The sequence below is a fragment of the Chiloscyllium plagiosum genome, unplaced genomic scaffold (genome assembly GCF_037043375.1).
Source record: "Chiloscyllium plagiosum isolate Xiang-an unplaced genomic scaffold, Cpla_swu_hap1 HiC_scaffold_26, whole genome shotgun sequence".
In the NCBI taxonomy this organism is placed as follows: Eukaryota; Metazoa; Chordata; class Chondrichthyes; order Orectolobiformes; family Hemiscylliidae; genus Chiloscyllium; species Chiloscyllium plagiosum.
The window spans coordinates 30884011-30907645 of record NW_028270164.1 but is presented as its reverse complement, the minus strand read 5'-3'; the positions used below and the strand labels follow the sequence as shown (position 1 = coordinate 30907645).

General features: G+C 41.9%; 1 protein-coding gene across 1 annotated transcript in view; it reads left to right on the top strand.

Moving 5' to 3' along the window:
- Positions 1-705: 705 nt before the first annotated feature.
- The window catches only part of tmem167b (transmembrane protein 167B), a 32764-nt gene continuing 9834 nt past the window's right edge, over positions 706-23635 (top strand). Inside the window, exon 1 of the mRNA XM_043716759.2 lies at positions 706-849. Within this exon, the coding sequence (XP_043572694.1) occupies positions 840-849 (10 nt within the window). The 5' untranslated portion in view covers positions 706-839. The remainder of the gene's footprint in view (positions 850-23635) is intronic.

The following is a 23635-nucleotide window of genomic DNA, read 5'->3' as shown; positions in this document are numbered from 1 at the left end:
AAACTTATCAGCCATGATTTAATGGCAGAGCAAACTCGATGGGCTGAATGCCCTATTTTCTGCTCATACATCTTATTTTTTTTTACTGAGGTTATGAACTTTCAGTGTTTCTATCACCAGGGTCTGCGGAAGCTCAGACTTTGAGCATTTTTAAGGTAGAGTTAGTCTTGATGAAGGGTCCTGCCCAAAACACCAACTCTCCTGCTCCTCTGGTGCTGCTTGACCTGCCGTGCTTTTTTCCAGCTCCATGTTATCAGAGTCAGAGATTAGATGCCGGGTTATTAGCAGCAAACACGTTTATGGAGTTGGGGGTGGGTAAAAGGCATTGAAATGTTCCATCAGTCATAAAAGAGACAAAAAAAACTGCAGATACTGGAGTCCAATGTAGATGATGTAATCATGAGGCACAAAATGGCAGAGCAGGCTCAATGGGCTGAACGGTCTTCTCCCAGTTTCCACAGCCGTTGTTATTTTCTGTATACAGCTTGGTTCCCTCTAGAATAATTATATGCATTGTATTTGTTATAATTACTTGTTATTTAAGAGAAAGATTCCATGTTAGAGCAATGGTGATCCAATATCTAACACTGGTGGCTCACAGTGGCACATCCGAACCACGGACATCCAGAATAGACTGGATGACTGACAGGAGTGCGGAGAAGGCGGTAGTAGATGAACGTCGCGCAGATCGAAACGCCGGCGCAGGCGGGGTTTGATTACTTCTCCCTGAATTTGTATGCGTGTGTGTTTATCTCGGGTCTTGGAGGCTCGAGCCGGATCATGAACGCGTCATAAAGGAGCTCGAGGAGAGTACGCGAGAAAGGATTCGGGCTGCAGTCATGACTAACGGTAAATTTTCAAAATCACCCAACGCCCGTTTCCATCGACGGCCCCGCAGCAAGGTCGCTGCAACCAGCGGGCGAGAGCCGAGACGCGCGGATTGAGGACGTGGCTAGTGGGAGAAAGTAGGCCTCTAGGCTGGTGTGCGCTGGGTCAGGCCATGCTGTTGGTAGTGTTTGAGTACCGGCGCTTTCTCATTCGTCCCGGATTTAAGACTGTATTTAGAAGCCAGTTACCTCCGGCCTGAAGTCAGTGGTTTCGCGCGGGGTTCCGAGCGCGTTTGCCAGTCAGTCAAACTTGAATGCGGAAGTGTGCGGGGTGCTGAGTGATTGACAGGTGCCCGATCCAACTGGTAGGCTGCTGCCTTCATTCTTTTGTTGTTGTCACCAATCGCGGCGGAGGAGGCGGACTGAGGACGGTATGAAGTTAGGTTGGCCGCACATACACCCCCCCAATCGACTCTGGGTGAATCACTGCGGGTCTTACCCTCAGTCAGTTCGAGGTTATGTTGGGGTACAATTCTGTCTGACCCAGGCACTCCACTCAATGACTGTTGTCGGAGTGAATGCTGGGGTTTAAAAAAAAACCCCAAAGAACCGCGGATACAGGAAATCAGAAACAGAAATTGCTGGAGAAACTCAGTGGGTCTGGCAACATCTGTGGAGAGAAGGGAGAGTTAACGTTTCAGGTCTAGTGATCCTTCTACAGAAGAACAGGTTCTCTGACCTGCGTGAGTCGTCCCATCCATTTCTGTTTCTTAGATTCTCAACAGTATGAAAGCAGGCTATTCGGTTCATTGAGTCCATACTGATTCTCCAAAGACCATCCCACCAGACTCCTCCTATTAACCCTGCATCTCCTATGGCCAACCCACCCAACCTGCACAACTTAGAACTGTTTGAGGAAACCAGGCCATCCAGAGGAAACCCATGCACAGAAGCTAGAATCAACCCGAGTCCCCAGTGCTATGAGGCAGCAGTGCTAACCACTGAGCTACTGTGCCACCCACTTCAAATTGCATACACAGTCTATGCTCCTACCTTATATGATTTAACTGCTAATAAGGGCATTTGTTTCCATTAAACAAGGGTCCAGGAAACTCAGGAACAGAAGGATCTTTGGGTGCTTGTCCACAGATCCCTGAAGGCAGCAGAACTAGTTAATAGGGTAATTAAGAAGGCAAACATCCTATTTACCTTTGTCAGTTGTGGCATACATTATAAAAACAGGGAGGTTTTGTTGGAGCTGAACAAAACTTTGGTCAGGCCACAGTGGGGGTATGATGCAATTGGGGAGAAAGTGAGGGCTGCAGATGCTGGAGATCAGAGCTGAAAATGTGTTGCTGGAAAAGCGCAGCAGGTCAGGCAGCATCCAAGGAATAGGAGAATCGACGTTTCGGGCATAAGCCCTTCTTCATTCCTGAAGAAGGGCTTATGCCCGAAACGTTGATTCTCCTGTTCCTTGGATGCTGCCTGACCTGCTGTGCTTTTCCAGCAACACATTTTCAGGTATGATGCAATTGGGGTAACCACACTTCAGGAAGGATGTCATTGCACTGGAGGGGATGCAACAGAGATTCACCAGGATGTTGCCTGGGCTGGAGCAGTTTTGTTATGAAGAGCAGGTGGATAATCTCGGTTTGTTTTCTTTCAAGCAGTAAAGGCTAAGAGAACTTGAGTTGAGATAGGTTATAAAATGGGGCAGCATGCTGGCTCAGTGGTTACCACTGTTACCTTACAGTGCTCAGGATGTGAGTTCAATTCCAGCCTTAGGTGATTGTCCAAAAACTACACGACATTCTTCCTGTGTCAGCATGGGTTTCCTCCCATAGTCTAAAGATTTGCAGGTAAGTGGATTGGCCATGCTGGAATTATCTGTAGTGTGCCGGGATGTGCAGGGTATGTGCATAAGTGTGGGATTACAGGGATACGGTGGGGGTTTGGGTGGGAGGCTTTTCTGAGGGTTGGTGTGGACTTGATGGACCAAATGGCCTCCTTCCACACTCCAGGGGTTCTATAAGAGGGGCATGGATAGAAAGCAAGGAATAAGGAAAACATTTTTACTGAGTGGTGAGAATTGGGAGTGCCTTGCCTGGGAAGGTATTTGAATTGGGAAACCTGAACTTTTTAAAAAGTACTTGGGTGAGCACTTGGGTGAGATTTCACAACATTAAATGCTATGGGCCAAGAGCTGGAAAGTGGGACTAGTGTAGATCGAGTGAGTAACTTTTTTTTTGTTGGTGGAGATGGGACAGGATGAAAGACTTCTTTCTGTACTATGTGATTCAATGGCATAAACTCCTGAATGGAGAACCTATCTCAAGGAAGGCCTGACTGTTATGCAGTTTGCATTAGGTTACACCTTTTTAATTACATTGTATGTTTGTCATGCAATAAATCTTAAGGCTATACTGGAGAAGTTCTAATGAATCCATATGAGTTTATTTTGTCTGATATGGATGCATACTTTTCCTGACTATACTTGTTGAAGCACAGAAAAATGAGAGAAAGATTGACAAGATGATAGGACCCAAAGAATAATGCAAATGAATTGAAATTGAATTGAATTTGAATTTATTGTCATGTGTACTGAGCCACAGTGAAAAGCTTTGTCTTGCGAGCAATAGAGACAGATCACAAAGTTAAGTAGCATAGATAGTAAATAATAGGTAAACAGCAGTAAAAACAAAAACACAGGTACAAGCGAATGTTAAGAGTTTGAGTCCATTCACTATTCTAACAGCAGTAGGATAGAAACGGTTACAAAAACGCTGGTGCCTGTGTTCAGGCTTCTGTACCTTCTCCCCAATGGTAGAGGTTGTAGAAAAACATTGCCAGGGTCTTTGAGAATGCTGGCAGCCTTTTCTTGACAGCAGGCCTGGTAGATGGATTCTATAGATGGGAGGTTAGCCTTTGTGATTGTCCGGGCTGAAGTTCACCACTCTCTGTAACTGTCTCTGATCTTGAATGGTACAGTTGCTATACCAGGTAGTGATATATCCAGACAGAATGCTCTCGATGGCTCACCTATAAAAGTTGGCAAAGGTATTTGCCGTCATGCCAAATTTCCTCAGCTGCCTGAGGAAGAAGAGACGCAGTTGGGCCTTTGTAACCAGTGCGTCCACATCAAGAGTCCAAGAAAGCTTGTTGTTGATGACCACTCCCAGGAGCTTGACACTCTTCACTCCTTCCATCTCAGTGCTGTTAATGTGTAAAGGGGGGGGGGGAGGTGGCATGAGTAACAACCTGCCAAAAGTCAATAATGAGTTCCTTGGCTTTGCTGACATTGAGAGCCTCGTTGTTCTCAGTGCAGCATTTTCCCAGGTCTTCCACCTCCCGTCTGTAGTCTGTTTCGTCGCCATCTGAGATTCGACCAACTATGGTGGTGTCATCAGCGAACTTGTAAATGGTATTAGTCTGGTACTTGGCGACGCAGTCATAGGTGTACAGTAGGGGCCTGGGGGGGTGGGGGTGTGGGGGGGGGTGGGGTGGTGTGGTGGCGTGGCGGCAGTGTTGAGTGTTAGTGAGGATGAAATATTGTCACCAGTCTTCAATGATTGTGGCCTGTGGGTTTGGAAACTGGGGATTCAGTTGCAGAGAGTGGGGCTTTGTCCGAGATCATTAAGTTTAGTAATCAGTCTTGAGGGGATAATAGTGTTGACTACAGTTCAGCCTTCAATGAATAGGTGTTCTTTGTATCAAGATATTCTAGGGAGGAGTGAAGGGCAAGTGATGTGGAACTGTTGGTCCGATAGGTAAATTGGAGTGGGTCAAGAGTAGTGGGGAGGCTGGGGTTGATTAATGCCATGACCAGCCTTTCAAAGCACTTCATGACCACCAAAGTTAGGGCCATTGGCCGGCAGTCATTGAGATATGCTGCATGAGCCGCCTTATGTACAGGGATGATGTTGGCCCTCTTGAAACAGGCAAGGACAGTGGTCTGCTGCCAGGAGAGGCTGAAAATGTCCGAGAAGACCTCTGCCAGGTGCATGGTGTATGGTGTGAGTGCACAGCCTGGTACTCCGTCTGCTCCCATCACTTTCCTTGGATTCACACAAAGGAGAACTGATCTGACCTCTGATGCAGTGACTGTTGGGATAGGTAACTAATTAATTAACAAATGTAATTAATGAAGTAGCTGCAGAGGTTGGACTGAGGACAGTACTCTAGCAACCTCCTATATAGATGCCCTAGAGCTGTGATGACTGACCTCCAACAACCACTACTATATCCCTTTGTGCCAAGTCTGACTCCAACCAGTGGGGAATTTTCTTCCAAAATTCCACCAACTCCAGTTTTGCCAGGGCTCCAAGATGACACAGTCCATCAAATCAGCTTTAATGTCAAGGGCAGTCACTCTGACCTTACCTTTGGGATTTGGCTCTTTTGTGTCCATGTTTGAATGAAGGCTGTGAAGATCAGGAGCTGAATGGCATGGGTGGAACTTAAGATTGTGTCAGTGAGCAAGTTATTGCTAAGCAAGTGCTGCTTGACATCACTGTTGATGATACCTTTCATTATTTTGCTGATACTCCGGAGGAGACAGATGGAATAGTGATGGGCTGGGTTGGCTTAGCTTTGCTTTTTATGTATAGGATATACCTGAAATGCAAGTCTTCAGAATTATTGCTGGAACATCGTCAAGGCCCATAGCTTTTGCAATATCCAGTGCTTGCAACCAAGTCTTGATGTAGAGTGAATTAAATTGGCTGAAAACTTGTATCTGAGATTCTGGGGACATTGGAGTATGTCAAAATGGATCATCTATACTGCATATTTGCCTGAAACTTTTTCAAAGTCCTTCAGATTTCTCATCCTTGTTGATGTGATTGCCTTCCTCAATAATGGGAGATTCAGTCACAGTGGAGCATCTTCCTGCAGTTGTTTAATTGACTGCTATCATTCATGACTGTATGTGACAGGGCTGCAGAGCTTTGATTTGATCGATCCATTGGTTGTGGAAACACTGGCTCTATCTGTCACTTGCTGCTTATGCTGTTTGATTTGCAAGTAGTCCTGTTCTTCTTACCTGACTAGATTGACACCTTATTTTTAGGTTTTCCTGGTGCTGCTTCTGGTATGCATTCTTCTTTGAACCAGGACAGATCTCCTGGCTTGATGGTAATGGTAGCATTGGTGAAGTTGCAGGTTGTGTTGGAGTACAATTTTACTGAGCCCATAGTGCCACGGAGATGCCCAGTCTTTAGTTGCTAGATCTATTTGAAACCTATCCCATTTAGCATGGTGAGAGTACCACACAGTACAATAGAGGGTATTCTCATAGTGAAGATGGACTTTGTCTCCAAAAGAACTGTGCAGTAGCCAATTTTAACGATAGTGTCATGAACAGATGCATCTACGGCACAGATTGTTGAAGATGAGTGCATGGACGAGTTGGACTGAAGGGTCTGTTTCCATGTTGTACATCTCTATGTCTCCAAATCTATAAGTATGTTTTTTCCCTCTTGGTACTTTCAGATTTAATCAGCTCAGTAGTGATGCTGCTGAGCCGCTCATGGTAGTGTACATTTAATTCCCCACCCAGAGCACATTCTGTGTCTTTTCTGTACTTGATTCTTTCAATGCTGCTCAACCTGGAGTACTGATTTATCATTCAAGAGGTTTGTGGTATGTGGTTATTTGCAGGAGGTTTTGTTGCCCATGTTTGGCCTGATACAATGTGACTTCTTATAGTCTAGAGTGAATATTGAGGATTTGTAGGGCAGCTCTTTCCATGCATATACCACTCTGCCACCAACTTTACGTTTGGTTTGCTCATGGAACAGGGCTTAACCAGGGATGGTAATGGTGTTGCCTAGAACATTTAGTGTAAAATATGATTCCGTATGTGTGACTATTTTGGCTGTTGCTTGACTAGTTGTAAGACAGCTTTTCCAATTGTGGCAGAAGTCCTCGGGTGCTAGTAAGGAGTATGGCAGGGTCACTAGGGCTATGTTTGTGATTGTCGTTTTGGTGAGTTAGTCACTGCTGGGTGGTCTGTCCAGTTTCACTCCTTTTTGTTTAAGATTTTCTAGCAGTTGATACAACTGCATGTATACAAAAAAGCAGTATACTAAATAAGGTGAATTAGCTTGTGGTGCAGATCGAAATTGGCAGCTATGTTGTGGTGGGCATCACTGAGGTGTGGCTGGAAGGAGATCAGAACTGGGAGCTAAATATCCTAAGGTATACATCCTATCAAAAAGACCAGCAGGTGGGAAGAGACAGTGGGATTGCCTTGAAAATGAAAAATGAAGAGAAGTCAATAGCCATGAACGAAGTAGGGTCAAATCATGTAGAATCTATGCGGGTAGAGTTGAGGAACCACAAAGGTTTAAAAAAAACGTAATGGGAGTTATCTACAGGCCTCCAAACAGTAGTCTGGATTTGGGGCATAAGGTACACCAAGAACAAAGAGTTCTTGGAGTAAAGGTTCAGAGTTCCTTGAAAGTGGAGTCTTGGGTCCATAGTTTAGTGAAGAAGGTGTTTGGTATGCTTTCCTTTATTGGTCACCGCATTGAGTATAGGAGTTGGGAGGTCATGGTGCGGCTGTACAGGCCATTGGTTTGCCCACTTTAGGAATATTGTGTGTAATTCTGGTCTCCCTGCTATAGGAAGGATGTTGTGAAACTTGAAAGGGTTTAGAAAAGATTTGCAAGAATGTTGAGATGGTTGGAGGATTTGAGCTATAGTGAGAGGCTGAATAGGATGGGGCTGTTTTCCCAGGAGCATCAGAGGATGAGGGGTGACCTTATAGAAGTTTATAATATCATGAGGGACATGGATAGGATAAATAGACAAGGTCTTTTCCTTGGGGTGAAGAGTCCAGAACTAAAGAGCATAGGGTGAGAGAGGAAAGACTTAAAGGAGACCTAAGGGGTAACTTTTCATGCAGAGGGTGGTGTGTGTATGGAATGAACTACTAGAGGAAGTGGTGGAGGCTGGTACAATTGCCACATTTAAAAGGCATCTGGATGGGAATATAAATAGGAAGGGTTTAGAGGGATATGGGCCATGTGCTGGAAAATGGGACTCAATTAGGATATCTGGTTGGCATGGACTGGTTGGACCAAAGGATCTGTTTCCATGCTGTACGTCTTTATATCTGTGACTCTGAGATAGAAAAGGTGTGTAAGAAAGGCAAGGTTACAGTGATCCTGGGGGTTTTAAGTATGCAGGTGGTATAGGAAAATTAGGTTAGCAGTGGATCGCAGGAAAAGGAATTGTGTAATGTCTACCAGATAGCTTTTTGGAGCAGCTTGCGGTGGAGCCCACTAGGGAACAGGCAATACTGGATTTAGTGTTGTGCCATTAGGCAGACTTGATAAGGGAGCTTTAGATAAAAGAACCCTTAGGAGGCAATGACCATAATATGATAGAATTTACTCTGCAATTTGAGAGGGAGAAGGTGGAATCAGATGTAAGAGTATTACAGTTGAATCAAGTCAATTACAGTGGTATGAGAGAAGAGCTGACCAGAATTGACTGCGAGAGGACCCTAGTAGGAAAGTTAGTAGAACCACAATGCCAGGAGTTTCTAGGAGTAATTTGAGAGAGACACAGCAAAAATTCATCCTGAGGAAAAAGAAGCATACTCAAGGGAGGACGAGGCAACCATGGCTGACAGGGAAGTCAGAGATAGGATATAATGTGGTGAAGGGCAGTGGGAGGCTTACAAAGACCAACAGAGGACAATGAAGAGAGAAATAAGGAGAAGACTAAATATGAGGGTAAGCGAGCTGGTAATATTAGGGAAGATTGCAAGAGTCCCTTTAGATATATAAAGGGCAAAAGATGCAAAAGTGGACATTGGGCCACTGGAAATGATGCTGGAGAGATAGTAATGGGGAAATAAAGAAATAGCTTAAGAACTAAATAAGTACTTTGCATCAGTCTTCACGGTGTAAGAAATGAGTAACATCCCAAAAATTCAAGAGACTCTGGGCAGAGATGGGTATAGTGGCCATCACCAAAGGGAAGATGCTAGAAAAACTGAAAGGTCTGAAATTGGATAAATTATTTGAACCAGATGGGCTATACCCCAGAGTTCTGAAGGAGATGGCTAAAGAGATAGTGAAACTTTAGTAGTGATATTTCAGGTATCATTGGAGTCAGGGAGGGTCCCAAAGGACTGGAAAAACACTACTATAACTCCATAATTTAAGAAGGAAGCAAGGCAAAATCATAGACTGATTAGCCTGACCTTAATCATTGATAAGTTTTGAAGTCCATTGTGAAGGATGAGATTTCTGAATACTAGGAAGTGCATGGTAAAATAGGGCAAAGTCAGCATGCTTTCATCAAGTGGAGGTCATGCCTGACAAATCTGTTATAATTCTTTGAGGAGGAAACAAGCAGGTTAGACCAAAGAGAGCCAATGGATGTTATCTATCTGGACTTCCAGAAGACCTTTGATAAAGTGCCGCACAGGAGGCTGCTGAGTAAAATAAGGGTCCATAGTGTTAAAGGCAAGGTACTAGCATGGAGAGAAGATTAGCTATCTGGCAGAAGACAGAGTGGGGATAAAAGGGTCCTTTTCAGAATGGAAGCCAGTGATTAGCGATGTTCCATAAAGGTCCGTGTTAGGACCACAACTTTTCGCCTTCTCCATTAACGATCTAGATGAAGGAACTGAGGATTTCTGGCTAAGTTTGCAGATGGTACAAAGATAGGTGGAGGGGCAGGTCGTATTGGAGGTGGTGGGCAGACTGCAGAAAGATTTCGACAGATTAGGAGAGTGGGCAAAGAAATGGCAAATGGAGTACAATGTGTGAAAATGTAAGGTCAGAAAAAGAGTCCATGCACTTTGGTCAGAAAAAGAGGCATGGACTATTTTCTAAATGGGGAGAAAATTCAGAAGTTTGAAGTGCAAAGAGAGTTGGGAATTCTAGTTCAGAATCTCTTAAGGTAAACTTGCAAATTGAGCCGGTAGTTAGGAAGGCAAATACAGTGCTGTCGTTCATCTTGAGAGGACTAGAATTGACAAGTAAGATTGTGCTTCTAACATTTTGTAAGGCTCTGGTGAGCCCACATTTAGAATATTGTGGAGAAAGTGAGGACTGCAGATGCTGGAGATCAGAGCTGAAAATGTGTTGATGGAAAAGCGCAGCAGGTCAGGCAGCATCCAAGGAACAGGAGAATCAACGTTTCCTGAAGAAGGGCTTATGCCCGAAACGCCGATTCTCCTGTTCCTTGGATGCTGCCTGACCTGCTGCGCTTTTCCAGCAACACATTTTCAGTTTAGAATATTGTGAACAATTTTGGATCCCGTACCTCAGGAAAGATGTATTGGCCCTGGACTGCATCCAGAGGAGGTTCTTGAGAATGATCCCAGGAATGAAAGGCTAAACATTTGAGGAACGTTTGAGGACTCTGGGACTATGCTTGATGGAGCTTAGAAGGATATGGGGGTGCTGATTGAAACTTACAGAATACTGAACGGCCTGGACAGAGTGGACGTTGGGAAGATGTTTCCATTGGCAGAAGAGATGAGGACCTGAGGGCATAGCCTTTGAGTAACCGGAAGAACTTTTAGACCTGAGATAAGGAGAGACTTCTTCAGCATGAGAGGTGAATCAGTGGAATTCATTGCCACAGAAGGCTGTGGAGGCCAGGTCATTGAGTATATTTAAAAGAGAGATAGATAAGTTCTTGATTGTCAAGGGGATCAGAGGTTATGGGGAGAAAGCAAGAGAATGGGGTTGAGAAACCTATCAGCCATGATTGAATGGCGGAGCAGACTCAATGGGCTGAATGGCCTAATTTCTGCTCTTATGTCTTATGGTCTTATGAATTACTCTTTCAGCCATCTCAAAGGGCATTTACAAATCAATTACAAATCACCTTGTTGGTCAAGCCAAGTAAGGACAGCAGTTTTCTTTCCTAAAGGACATTAGTGAGCAGATGGAAGTTTGTAACAATTTAGTGATTTCATGGTCATCAGTAGACTTTTATTTCCAGATTTTCAGTGAATTCAACTTTCACCATCTATAGTAATAGAATTAGTAGTGCCTGTTCTCAAAGGGGTCTTGTGAGTTGTTATCTTTTAATGATAGTATTGTCATCCTTGACTTTCAATTCAACAATAAGTACTACTTTAGGTATTTCATTTAACAAGAGTTCATTCATTTTAGAAGTTGACCCTACTTGCTTCTCTGATTACTGAGTCATGCTCACTGGATTGACATGCTGTAGTTGGGAGTGTCATCTCAAAACTATTGATTGCTAAAGAGATTCTGGTTAAGAAGCAGAAAATAGGAGCAGGAGTAGGCTATTCAGAGCTTTCCACAATGAAATATGATCATAGTTGATTATCTAACGTCTTAATCTGTTCCCACTTTGCATTGAAAACTATATCTAACTACATCTTGAAAACACTAAATCATAGAATTATAGAGCGCATAACAGGCCCTTCAGCCTATTTGAGTCTGCACCAACCAAAAAAAACTATTCTACATCTACACCAGTCTCTCTTTCCAATACTTGGCCCATAGCCTTGAATGTCATGACACTTTAAACACTCACCCAAGTATGTTTTAAAGGTTGAGATTTCTGCCTCAAATACTGTTCCAGGCAGTGCATTCCTAATTCCCAATACCCTTTGGGTGAAAAATATTTTCCTCAATTCCTTCTAAACCTCCTGCCTTTCACCTTAAAATTATGTCCCTCTTTGTTATTAACCCTTCAACAAAGGAGAACAGCTGCTTTCTATCTGCCTGACCATGCCCGCATAATGTTGTTCACCTCAGTCAAATCCCTGCTCTAAAGAAATCAACCTGAGTTTATCCAGCCTCTCTTGATACCTAAAGTACTCCAATCCAAGCAAAATCCTGATGAATCTTTTTCATTCCCTCCAGTGCAATCACATCCTTCTTAGTGCGGTGCACACAGAACTCTAGTTGTGGCCTAACCAAAGTCCTGAACAGCACCAACAAAAACTCCCTATAATTTATGCCGTATACCTTCCTAACTATCCTTTAACCCCCACATGATCATACTACACAATTTTTATATTTCACAAATAATAAGGAACGTAGCACTGATCCCTGTGATATGCCTCTATTTATATACACACACACACACACACACACACACACACACACACACACACACACACACACACACACACACCCTTCCACCACCACTCTGTCTCCCACAATTTTGGATCACGGAAAAACAGAAGTTGCAAGAGAAATTCAGTGGGTCCAGATGCCTTTAACTTCATCAGTCTCTCACTGGACTTTGTCAAGGGCTTTGCTGAAATCCATATAATTACACTACACTCATCTGCACAGCTGGTCACTCCTCTCAAAATTGAATCAATTTTTTTAGGTATGACCTCCCTCTGCTAACTCCCTGATCAAACCTTGCCTCTGTAAGTGAACATTAATTCTTTAAAAATTTTCTTCTACAGTTTCCCTATCACAGATGTGAAACTCACTGGTCTACAATACTCTGGTTTATCTCTATAACCCTCTTGAAAAGTGGGTCCATATTGGCTGTCTTCTAACACCTTCCCTGTGGCCAGATAGGATCTAAAAATTTGGATCAGAGTCCCTGTAATTTCCTCCCTCTTCTATTACAGTAGCTGGGATACTCATCATTTTGTCCACTTTTCAACCTGCTAAAACCTCCAGTGCCTCACCACCTCTTCTGTCAAACTGCTCAAGAGCCTCCCAGTCCTTCTACCTAAATTCTGTACCGACATCCTCTTTCTTCTCCAAAGTGAATATGAATTACTTGTTTAACACCCTACCAGTGTCCTCTGACTTCACACCAAGATTGTCTCTTTGTCCATAATGAGTCCTATTTTTTTCCCTTGTTAGGCTTATGGAATAATTTGGGATTCTTCCTAAACTTACTTTCCTATCTTGCTGGATTACCATTAGCCATTCCTTTGTCAGCCAACTTGCAGTGTCTCTCCCCCGACCTCTTTGTTCCTGCTCTTCAACATAATTACCACCATTTCCTAGCTAGAATCAATTCTGAATAAGGGTTACTGGACCCAAAATGTTGACTCTGCTTTCTCTCCACAGATGCTGCCAGTCCTTTTGCGTTTATTTCAAATTTCCAGCATCCACAGTTCTTTTATTTTATGTTATACGTTATGATAGTCACTGTTACAGACACTTATGAGAACCTGAATATTAAATCTTACTCCAAGATTCTAAACTGACCTGTCCACATTACATCAACATAGTTGGTGGGGCTTAAACTACTCTTTTCTTGTGCCTTTTACGCTCTCCTAATTGCTTTCTTAAATTCACCCTGCACTTTTTATACTGGACTCGGGTAAAAAGCCAGCAAATCAACTGTTAAAAGCCTCTCTTCTCTTTCTTATGCAGTCCTAAATATTAGCGATTTTTGAGAAGATTTGTAGCTCAAGTGGTTGATAAGTATGTAAGTTAGGTTGCTGAGCTTGAAGGTTTGTCTTCAGACGGTTTGTCACCATTCTATGTAACATCATCAGTGAGCGTTTCCAGTGACATGCTGGTGGTATGTCCTGCCTCTCTATTTATAGGTCTTGGTTTCTTAAATTGGCTGATGTCATTTCCGGTTCTTTATTTCAAGGGAAGGTAGGTAGGATCTAAATCGATGTGTTTATTGATGGAGTTCTGGTTAGAGTGCCATCTCTGTCAGAATTCTTGTGCGTGTCTTTGTTTCACTTGTCCTAGGATGTGTGAGGTGTCCTTCTTTGTCTCTATGTTTAGAAACTAGTAATAGTGGGTTGTGTCTTTTGGTGGCCAGTTGGTATTCACGTTTCCAGGTGGCAGGTTTGCTGCTAATTTGTCTGATGTGTTTTTTTACAGTTCTTGCATGGTATCTTGTAAATGACGTTCATTTTGCTGGTGGTATCTAATGGATCTTTAGGTTAACTAGTCATTGTTTAAGTGTGTTGGTAGGTGTGTGGTCTACCATGATGCCAACGGGTCTGAGTAGTCTGGAAGTCATTTCTGACATGTCTTTGATGTAAGGGAATGTGGCAATAATTTTTGGTTGCATTGTGTCTGCTTGGTTGGGTTTGTTTCTGAGGAATTGGTGGATTGTGTTTATTGGGTATCTGTTTTTCTTGAAAACATTGTATAGATATTTTTCTTATGCTTTTTGTAGTTCTTGGGTGCTGCAGTGTGATTGTAGCTCATTGAAATAATGTTTTGATGCAGCTCTGTTTGTAGGTTTTGGGATGATTGCTTCTGAAGTTAAATATTTGGTCTGTGTTTGTTTTTCTGTAGACACTGCTTTGAGGCTCTCCATTAACTGTACATTCAACTGTCAAATCTAGAAATGGGAGCCTGTTGTCATTCTCCTCCTCTTTTGTGAATTTTATGCCTGTTGATGGTGTTGTATGTTTCCTCTAATTTGTTCCGTATTGTGATGACAGATGTCATCCATGTAGCGGACCCAAAGTTTGGGTTGGACAGATGGGAGGAACGCCAACTGGCCACCAAAAGACATGACCCACTATCACTAGTTTCTATACATACGAACAAAGAAGGACAACACACACATCCTAGGAGAGGCGAAACAAAGACAAGCACGAGAATCCTTAGAGGCATGGCACTCTAACCAGAGCTCCATCAATAAACATATTGATTTAGGTACTATCTACCTCCCCTTGAAAAAAAGAACCAGAAATGTCATCACCCACCTTAAGAAACCAAGACCTATAAATAGAGAGGTGAGACATACCACCAGCACTTCAACAGAGACTCTCACTGATGACTAGTGTGGTGACAAAATGTCTGAAAACAAACCTTCAAGCTCAGCAAGCTAATTTACATACTTAGTCCTAAATATTCCAAGACATCCAGGGTTCGCTGGGCTTGTTGGTCCTATATGTCATCTTTAAAGGGACTAGACGTATGGTCTCCTCAATTGTGATGTGCCCCCACCCCTGTTCGCCTATTCTGCTGTAGATTTACCCAGGAGTAGTTTTCAGTCTAGTCTAGCGTCAACCACTTGGTGACAGAGGATTCCGCAGACTCTCCACTCTCTGGATGAAGAAATTTCTCATCTTGGTCCTAAGTGGCTAAACATCTACCCTTTTAGACCGTGATCTGTGTTCTGGCATCAGCCATTTTAGGGAGCATCCTTCCTGTGCTAAAGGCAACTATGATCTATGGTACTTTTTAAGGTAGACAAAGAAAGACAAACTTGTAGTCACTGAGTGCTTTCCATGATCACCAGAAGTGTTTTACAGCCAGTGACTTACTTACAAAATGTAGACACTGTTTGTACTAGGAAATGTGAGAGCCAGCAAACTCCTACAAATAGCAGCATGATAATGACCAGATAATATAAGCATATGTGATGTTGATTGGGGGATAACTATTAGCTAGAGTACTAGGGATACTTCCCATCTTTTTCAAAAAGGATTGTACCCTTATTAAAATCTTTACACCAGCAGTTGGATGGGACCTTGCCTAAATGTCTCATCTTCAAGATGGCATCTCCAATAGTGCAACATTTCCCTGGTTTCAGAAGTCTCAACCTTGCTCTTCAGTTTTTATGACTGGTTTTGTGTTTGACAATTGCTTCCAGTGTTAAAGCAGATAGTAAGTACATTTCATGTCTGTGTGGTTTCATATCAAATAATTAATAGTTGTGACTTAATTTTATGTTGATCAGAGAAAATTGCTGAATACTAAAGTTTTTTTAGACTAATGCCCAAACAACATTTGCTTGTATTTAGGTTCCATATGCTGCTTTATTTAGCCCAAGTAACACTATTTTCAGATCACACCTGCTTTAATCCATCAAAATGTGCTTGCAGCATTAATCTTTGGAATAAACATCACTTTTCAGTTGAAATTAATAAATATCTCTTCTGTACAGAATTCTAAATGATTTAAGGATGTGCTCAATGTTTTCTGTTCACATGTCTAATGCAAATCTTTGCTTTTGTGTGAAAGATTTTAATGCAATAATTCACAAAGAAGAGAAATTCTCAAACAATAAATAACAATAGAGCCAGGTTACTTGCAGACTTTCGATTTGAACTTCCTAAACAAAACCAGGGCTTTGACTTCTCACATGATTACTTAAAAGGCATCTGGATGGGTATATAAATAGGAAGGATTTAGAGGGATATGGTCAAGTGCTAGTAAATGGGACTGGATTAAATTAAGATATCTGGTCAGCATGGACAGGTTAGATAGAAGGGTCTGTTTCTGTGCTGTACATCTCTATGACTAGTCAGTCATTTGAATTAAATGACCCAGTGATTATTTATTAGACATAATTTTGAAGGTGCGTAACAGTGGATGAAAACAATCGACAGAAGACAAACGGGTGCTCTGTGATGCTTTAAGCTTTATCATGTTCATCACCAACAGAGAAGTAAAAATGAAACACTTTACAAAACCTGAAAATGTTTCCCTGAATTTTCCTGGACATTGATAGCTAATCCTGAAGATTCAGCTGATTTTACAGCTACATTTATTTTTGTGTGCAGTGATTTCTGTCTCCATCACACAATCATCCCTGCTCTGTCTCATTGTCTTCTGAATCTTCTCTTTTAACCTGCTTAAATGTGCCGTAGTGCAAAACCTGTTTCTTTTTCTTTATTAGCACCAAATCCTTTATCCATTCAGCTGTTCTCACTGACCCCTAATCTATACTTGCTCCTGGTTAAGCAACAGTTGTTGTCTTAACAATTCACGTTCTTGTTTTCATGTTCCTGCATTACTTTGCCCTCCATTTCTCTTTAATTTCCTGCAGCGCACACACCTCTGGGATACCTGTTTTGTGTCATGATCCTCATGATTTTATTTGCTGTATGATTGTTATTTGTACCTTTAGCTGCCAAAGCCCAACACACAGATGGAAGGATACAGGAAGGGAATTCCTATCTACAACTCTTTGCTCCTTTCAATCCTGCTTAAAATTAACCAATCCTTTCATCTTCTGCAGTACTCTACAAATATTTTTTTGGTTATGCTAGGTATTTTACATTCCTTCTTGTGGCCTTTTGATTCAACCTTTTATAAAACCTTTATCATTCACCACATGAGAAGACCAAAACTGGCTGGTTTTATGTTATCATATGGAATTGCCCTGAAATTACAACCTATTTTCTTTGGCTGTCACTTGGCGCTTCTCATGGACCTTAGAATTGTACAATACAGTGCAGATCTTTTCTTTACAATCTATAAAGTAGCAAGCTGTGTATGCTTTGTGTTGTTCTGCCCACATTCACAACCCTACATTTCATCTCTGTTAACTACTATTTGCCAGTTTGCAGACCCGTTCTCCTATCATAGATTTGCAGTACATTTTTCTTATTCACAAATGTATTAGTAGTACAAACCTCTGTGTTTCATCCGCAACTAGTGGGGTGGTTGAACTTTTAGAGTAGGTCATTAGTAAAGATAATGAAAAGCACTGGCACTAACACTGGTAAAAATACAAGGCATTTGCCAGTAGCCACATACATTATTGTCGAAGCATTATTTACAACTGCACACACTTCATGACTTACATTTCAAATACCGTACAACATCTAATAGTAATTTTCAGGTTACATTTGGTGGGGGAATAATAATTAAAGGTAAGATTTTAATTCTGTAAAGGAACATAATAAAACCTGAGCAATATTTGCACCTTTTCAAGTGAACTTTGAATGCACTTGCTCCATATTTATCAGCTAGATTTTGTAGCTCTGAAGGAATGTGTGTTCTGCATGGTACAAAAGCTTTATTTTGAGCAGCAGTCCTGGGAAAGTTGTTAGTACAATACAAATGGCTGGACTTTTGCACTCAGTGGGGAATGGTGTTGGCATTTACTCTGGCGAACAGATTTTCTTTGTTCTGCTGCACTGTGCTTGCAGGATTCTGAAGCTGAATCAGCTTGCTGCCTGTGGATGTGGGACTTTGGGTGAACAGAGCAAGTGACTATACATTGTCTTAACTAATCAGATGATATAGTCCTTATTGAGACATCAGAAGTATATTGGTACTGTATGTAAGTTATAATATTTAATTCAATTCAAATCTTCTAACAAAATTAATAGGGAGAGCAATTTGGAATTGAGAGCGAACTTAGAAAAAACATGCATTGCAAGTTTTTTTTAAAATAAATGTCCACCAATAATTAAAAGACTACCTATTTGCACCTCTGTGATAGCACTGGCCCAGCTCATCTAATGCTGCCTTTGTTAGAATTAACTATTCCAATGAACTAATGATTACTCTCCCACACTTTAATCCTCCATAAACTTCAGGGCATCCAAAACACTGCTAATCTTGTTGTAACTGGCAGCAAGCCCTGACATATCCTCCCATGCTGTCTGACTTGCCTTGACTATGGTTAAGCAACATATAATGTTAAAACTCTCATCCTTCAAGTTCTTCTATTCTTGTTTCTGTGATTTACAAATCCTCAACTCTTCAAGTTATCTCTTCAGCAAACCAAGTTTTAATTGTGCCACTATTTGTGATCATGCATTCAGTTGCCAAAGCTCAAAACTTCCAGAATTTCTTCCACCTCTGTACCTCCTTTCTTCCTTTATGTCACTCCTTAAAACTTGCTGTTTTGACCAACGTTTGGTCATCTGACCTAATGTCTTATTATGTGGCTTCGTGTTATATTTTGTTTTGTAAAATGCCTATAAAGAGTCTCGGGATACTTTGTTAAAGATGCTATGAAATATAAGTTGTTGTAAAATCTGAAAACATGAGAATTCAAATTTATAACAGCAAATTTGCAGTGCAGACAAGTCGTTTGACTAATTAAATACTGTAATTCCATCTTAAACAAGTATTTCAATGCTGTGTTTCTTGTCAATATGTGTAGCAAATCTTAAGGAGCAATATTTGGCAAATCTAACTTCCTTGTTTCTGTATTTAATTGTGCATGTGCAGATGCTGAAAGTTGCTGTCTGCTTTATTCCTATGTCGTGATGAATGCGGATGGCCTCACCATTACTCTTACCACAAACACAAGTCCATTAGGTGCAATGTTGAAGTTCAGTTACAAAATAAGTCTTGTAATGTTTTAAACACCTTGTAAAACGTTCCCTAATCAAAGAGCAGTAAAACTTTCAATATCCACAGCCTGTTTTTATTAACACAACTGGAAGGGAGAGGGTGAACTGCCAGCTGTCGTGGTGCGTATAGGCTCCAGTGATATAGATAATAAATGAGATGAGGTCCTACAAGCAGAATTTGGAAGTTAGGAGCCAAGTTAAAACGTAGGACCTCAGTGAAAGTAATCTCCGGATTGATACCAGTGCCACATGCTAGTGAGAGTAGAAATGAAAGAGGCAGGATAAATGAGTGGCTTGAGAGATTGTGCAGAATGGAGAGTTTCAGATTTTTAGGAAACTGGGACTGGTTCAGGAGAGGGGGTAGCAGGGTTGGAATATAACAAATCAGACGGTCTTCATCTGGGCAGGACAGGAGCCAATGTCCTAGAGGATGTTTTTGCTCTATTGGGTAAAGTTTAATCCAATGTGCAAGGAGGATGGGAACCAAATGAGGTTAGCTGACAGTTAGAAGATAATAACCAAAGCCTGTAAGGATCTAGATAATGAAGTCAACGTGACTAAGGGGAAGAGTTGGCAGGAAGCCCACGTAAATAAGTAAAAACAATGACTGCAGATGCTGGAAACCAGATTCTGGATCAGTGGTGCTGGAAGAGCACAGCAATTCAGGCAGCATCCGAGGACAGGCAAAATCGACATTTCGGGCAAAAGCCCTTCATCAGGAATAAAGGCAGAGAGCCTGAAGCGTGGAGAGATAAGCTAGAGGAGGGTGGGGGTGGGGAGAGAGTGGCATAGAGTACAATAGGTCAGTGGGGAAGGAGATGAAGGTGATAGGTCAGGGAGGAGAGGGTGGAGTGGGGAGGTGGAAAAGGAGCTGGGCAGGTCGGACAAGTCCAGACAGGTCAGGGGATCGAGTTGCTGGAGGTTAGAAGCTAGGATGAGGTGGGGGAAGGGGAAATGAGGAAACTGTTGAAATCCACATTGATGCCCTGGGGTTGAAGTGTTCCGAGGCGGAAGATGAGGCGTTCTTCCTCCAGGCGTCTGGTGGTGAGGGAGCGGCGGTGGAGGAGGCCCAGCACCTCCATATCCTCGGCAGAGTGGGAGGGGGAGTTGAAATGTTGAGCCACTGGGCGATTTGGTTGATTGGTGCGGGTGTCTCGGAGATGTTCCCTAAAGCGCTCGAGACAGGTGGTCTGAAGTGCATTTATTTTAATGCAAGAAGAGTAGTAGGTAAGGCAGATGAACTTAGGGCTTGGATTAGTACCGGGGAGTATGATGTTATTGCTGTTACTGAGAATTGGTTGAGGGAAGGACAAGATTGGCAACTGAATATCCCAGGATATAGATGCTTCAAGTGGGATAGAGAGGGAGATAAAAAGGGCGGAGGAGTTGTATTACTGGTCAGACAGGATATCACAGCTGGAGGACGGCATTATGAAGGACTTGAGCAGTAAGGCAATATGAGCAGAACTCAGAAATGGGAAGGGTGGGATAACAATGTTGGGGTTGTACTGCATCTCTCATTCGCTATTGGGAGGCCTGAAGTACAAATATGTAGACAGATTATGGAAAGATGTCGGAGGTGGTGGTGGTGGGTGGAGATTTTGATTTTCTCAACATTGACTGAGATTCACTTAGTGTTGGAGATTTAGATGGAGCAGATTTTATAAGAAGCATCCAGGAGGGTTTTCTCGGCAGTATGTAAATAGTCCAACTCTGGAAGGTGCCATACTGGACCTGGTGTTGTGGAATGAGCCTGGCCATGTTGTTGAAGTTTCAGTGTGGGATTATTTGGGAATAATAATCACAATTCCATAGGTTTTAGAATATTCATGGACAAATGCTAAATTGGGGGAAGGCCAATTATAGCAAAATTTGTCTGGAGTTGGGAAATGTGGGTTGTTTGAGCAGAGCTGCTGTTGGAAGGTAAATCCACGTTTGATATGTGGGAGGCTTTTCAAGAGAGGTTGATTGGAATTCAGGACAGACATGTCCCTGTGAAACTGAGGTATAGAAATGTCAAGATTAGGGAACCATGGATGACAGATGAAATTGTGAGACGAGTTAAGAGGAAAAAGGAAGCATTTATAAGGTCTAAGCGACTGAAAGCAGATGAAGCTTTGGAAGAATATCTGGAAAGTAGGGCCAATCTGAAATGAGGAATTAAAAGGGTCCCAGCATGCCCCCCCCCCATTACTAGTTTAAATCCTCCCCAATAGCTCTGGCAAATCTTTCTGCCAGTATATTAGTCCCCTTCCAATTCAGGTGCATTACTTTGGGTCAAGTCGGCATAAGGAGGGATGAAGTGTTGGGTATTGTAAAAGGCATTAAAATGGACAAATTTCCAGATCTGGATGTGATCTATCCAGGTTACTGAGGGAAGTGAGAGAGGAAATAGCTGGGGCCTTGAACATATCTTTGCAGCATCCTTGAACACTGGTAAGGCCCTGGAAGGCTGGAGAATTGTTATTGTTGTCCCTTGTGTAAGAAGGGTAGTAAAGGATAATCCAGGTAATTCTAAACCTGTGAGTCTGACGTCAGTGGTAGGGAAGCTACTGGAGAAGATACTGGGAGATGGGATCTATTTACATTTGCAAGAAACTGGGCTTATCAATGATAGGCAGCATGATTTTATGCAGGAAGGTCATATCCTACTAACTTCATAGAAGTTCTTTGAGGAAGTGACAAAGTCGAATGATGAGGGAAGGGCTTTAGATACCATATACTTGGACTTCAGTAAGGTGTTTGATAAGGTTTCCCATCATCACCTTTTTTCTGATGGAGAAAGTGAAGTTGCATGGAGTCCAGGGTGTACTAGATAGATGGATAAAGAACTGACTGGGCAACAGGAGACAGAGACTGAGTGGGAGTGAATTTCTCAAAATGGAGAACTGTGACCAGTTTGTGATATACATAATGGTCTAGAGGAAGGTTTAGGTGGTCTGATTGGCAAATTTGCTAATGACCTAAGATTGGTGGAGTAGCAGATAGTGAAGGGAGCTGTCAGAAGTTGCAGCAGAATATAGATAGATTGGAGAGCAAAGCAAATGGAACTGGTTCAGTTTAGGAAACCTGATTGGCATGGACAAGTAGGGTGAAGGGCCTCTTTCCATGCTGTCTCCACAAAGTCTGTGCAGTAGTCACTCCTACCAGTACAAACATTGGCAGATCAGTGAGGATGAGTTGTGTGTATTTTTGCCTTCTGTTTTACTGAAGAAAGCATTTGGCAAGCTTGCTTTGTTAGTATGCTGAGTATAGGAGTTGGGACGTCATGTTGCAGCTGTACAAGACATTTGTGGGCCACGTTTTGAATACTGCATTCAGTTCTGTTCTCTCTGCTAAAGGAAAGATGTTATTTAAACTTGAAGCGGTGCAAAAAAAAATTTACAAGAATATTGCCGGATTGAAGGTTGAGTTATAAAGATAGGCTGAATAGAATGGGACTTTCTCCCGATAGAATTGGAGGCTGAGGGCTGACGTTTTCGAGATTTATAAAGTCGTGAGGGGCATAGGGTGAAATGGCCAAGGTCTTTTTCCCAGGGTAAGGGAGTCTAAAATTAGGGGGCATAGGTTTAAGGTGAGAGGGGAAAGACTTAAAAGGGACCTAAGCGGCAACCGTTTTTACGAGAGAGTAGACAGTGTATGAAACAAACTGCCAGAGGAAGTGGTAGAGATGGGTACAATTGCAACATTTTAAAAGGCATCTGGATGGGTATACAGATAGGAAGGGTTTAGAGGGATACGGGCCTAATGCTAGCAAATGGGAATAGATCAGTTTAGAATATCTGGTCGGTGCAGACCAGTTGGACCAAAGGATCTGTTTCTGTGCTGTTATTAGTCTATGATTATGACTTTAATTTTCACAAGTATAACGCATAATAAAAGCTCTATGTTGTGCATTTTGCAATAATAATTGTTAGAGTTAATAAAATACAATGTAACTAGCTTACATCCACAGCTATTTTCTGTACTGATGGATTGGACTAGTGCAATATACATTAGACTTATTTGTCAAATACAATATTATAGTTTTTATGAATTAGAAATTGTGTGGAGAAGAATATCAATACCTGATATTCTGGAATATTTTTCATTTTCAACACTTGTGCAGTTAATAACTTTAACACATAACCAGGAAATGACAAATTGCTCTACAATATCATGCACCAATCCCTGACTTGGAGGTAATAGACAGCCAAATCCTGCATATTTCAGTCAGTGAACCTGTTCGTTCAACATCCATATACAAGTGTATAGTGTTCAGAATATGTTACAAACCAGTTGTGAGTTCAAAAACATTTATTTTCTCTTTATTCTCACCACCAGACATTAAACAGACCTGCGATTTAATTTTTCCCCTTTATTTAAACTATAGTGACATTTATCTGCTTCCTTTGTTTGTAACACAAGTGTACAGTTTTCAGAATATGGATGTTGAATGAACATACTCCGTGCTTTTCTCACACATACTTAAATATGGAAGAGATGGAGAGTAATACTTTGCAACACAGATAAACATAAAACAATCAGAAGAGAACGGATTGAAAAGAATAAAAAAGTTCTTTTAATAAATAACAACTTGACTACAAATCAACTAAGGAATGCCAGTTTATCAATGTCCTTGTTTTTTAAGATGGAGTTCAAAAGTCCAAGGTAGGAATTAGTGATCTGGAATTCCTTTGTGGCAGCAATTGATGATCTTGTTATTCAGGAGCATAGAAGCAGAAGTAGCCATTCAGCCCCTCAAGCATATTCTGCCATTTAATGAGATCACTGCAGATCTGTTGTCTAACTGCAAGCAAATCTACTCTTA